This window comes from Papilio polytes, unplaced genomic scaffold (assembly GCF_000836215.1).
Source record: "Papilio polytes unplaced genomic scaffold, Ppol_1.0 DF823980.1, whole genome shotgun sequence".
NCBI lineage: Eukaryota > Metazoa > Arthropoda > Insecta > Lepidoptera > Papilionidae > Papilio > Papilio polytes.
The window spans coordinates 494973-496428 of NW_013525224.1; the positions used below are offsets into that span (position 1 = coordinate 494973).

At 37.7% G+C, this 1456-nt stretch overlaps 1 protein-coding gene across 1 annotated transcript; it reads right to left on the reverse strand.

Annotated features, from left to right (window-relative positions):
* Nucleotides 1–313: 313 nt before the first annotated feature.
* LOC106101545 (chymotrypsin-2-like) lies at nucleotides 314–1094 on the reverse strand. The gene is made up of 2 exons (XM_013280794.1): nucleotides 948–1094; nucleotides 314–500 (listed from the first exon to the last, which is right to left on the reverse strand). The coding sequence occupies exons 1-2, from the start codon at nucleotides 1059–1061 to the stop codon at nucleotides 354–356; spliced, it is 261 nt and encodes an 86-aa protein (XP_013136248.1). The 5' UTR covers nucleotides 1062–1094; the 3' UTR covers nucleotides 314–353.
* Between the last annotated feature and the right edge of the window lie 362 nt (nucleotides 1095–1456).

A 1456-nucleotide genomic window follows, 5' to 3' on the forward strand; every position in this document is an offset into this window, starting at 1 on the left:
TAAAGCGTAAACACACACTTCTTTGTTGCCTAAGATGTCAGCAATTGGAGCATATTTTTGAATAATTATTTTTTTAATAAAAAGCCCTACACTTACGTCAGGCTCTAGGCTATATATTTTCACGCCATTAAACTTAGGGGGTAGATATTTTGGATAAAAACACTAATCTGGGAAAGAGACCATAAGTTGCTGCCAACATCAAGGAAGCAAGGTTGTCATGATGTCATGTCATTTTGACATTTGCAATTGATAATTTGACACATGTAAATAAAATAATTTCATGCGGATGAAGCCGCACGCGAACAGCTAGTATTCTCATAAATTAACACCAATTTAGCACCAAATACACAGCACTATCGTATAATGTCCAATAAGAAGTTCCTGTAGGGACTGAGCCTGGCGTAGACGTCGGGGAAGCCCCGCGCGCACGGGTGCGCCCACGACGCTACGCCCACCTGCGCGCCCCCCCCTCGCACCACCAGCGGACTGCCGGAGTCTCCCTGGGTGTTATACTTTTACTTAATACCTAGTCCCTACTAAGCTAATTTATCATCGAGTATCAAGTAATTTCTGGGCTGAAATTTTCTAGTCAAAAATATCTGTACTCGATTCCACTGTTTCATTGTTCAGATACGTTACAAAATTACACGGTACTCGACTAAAATATTTGCCTGGCGAACTAGGCATAAAATACACAATAGAATAGATATAATGAAATATAATTTTAATCCATAGGCGAAATTAAATAAACAGGAATAAGTCAAATTCCAAACTCTGTAGATATATCAAAATTCAAATTTTTCAGTTATTCTACGAGATAAGGGCTTTGCTAGTTCCAATGTTAAACGTTGGTTTACAAAATATATTGGAATTTTCGTACGCAAATGTGTATAAAAATTTGTATTGGAACGTTAAATAGAATATTAGTGTGCATAAGAAATACTTACATAGCAAAGTCCGTGTCCTATAGAATGAAAAGTACATATTTCCAGGTCTGAGTCCAGTCTGATCCCCGCGCCGGGGGACGCGGCCAGCGCCGCGCTGCAGCCGCTAGGAGACATCGTCTTCAAATTTATTAACTGCAAGTTGTCTGCGAACGGGAACAAGATCTACGAGCAGTAGCTTTTGTTTAATACAGGGTTTTTTACGAAAAATAGCGTTTCTTATTCTCATTATATAGATAATGTTTTTGAAAAAAAAAAAATCTAACTGCTGCTAATATTATAAATGCGAATTAGATGAATGTTTGTTAGTGTTCGTAGCCTAAACTGCTGAACGGATCTCGATGAAATTTAGCATAGATGTAGAAAATAATCGGAAAGAACATATTGGCTACTTACTTTTTTTTTAATTGCACCCGGACGAAATCTCGGGAGAAATCTAGTATCAATATAAAAAATCCCCCAAAAAATTGGTAGATTGCAACAAATACATCAGTGTTTGTGATCTCGTATAC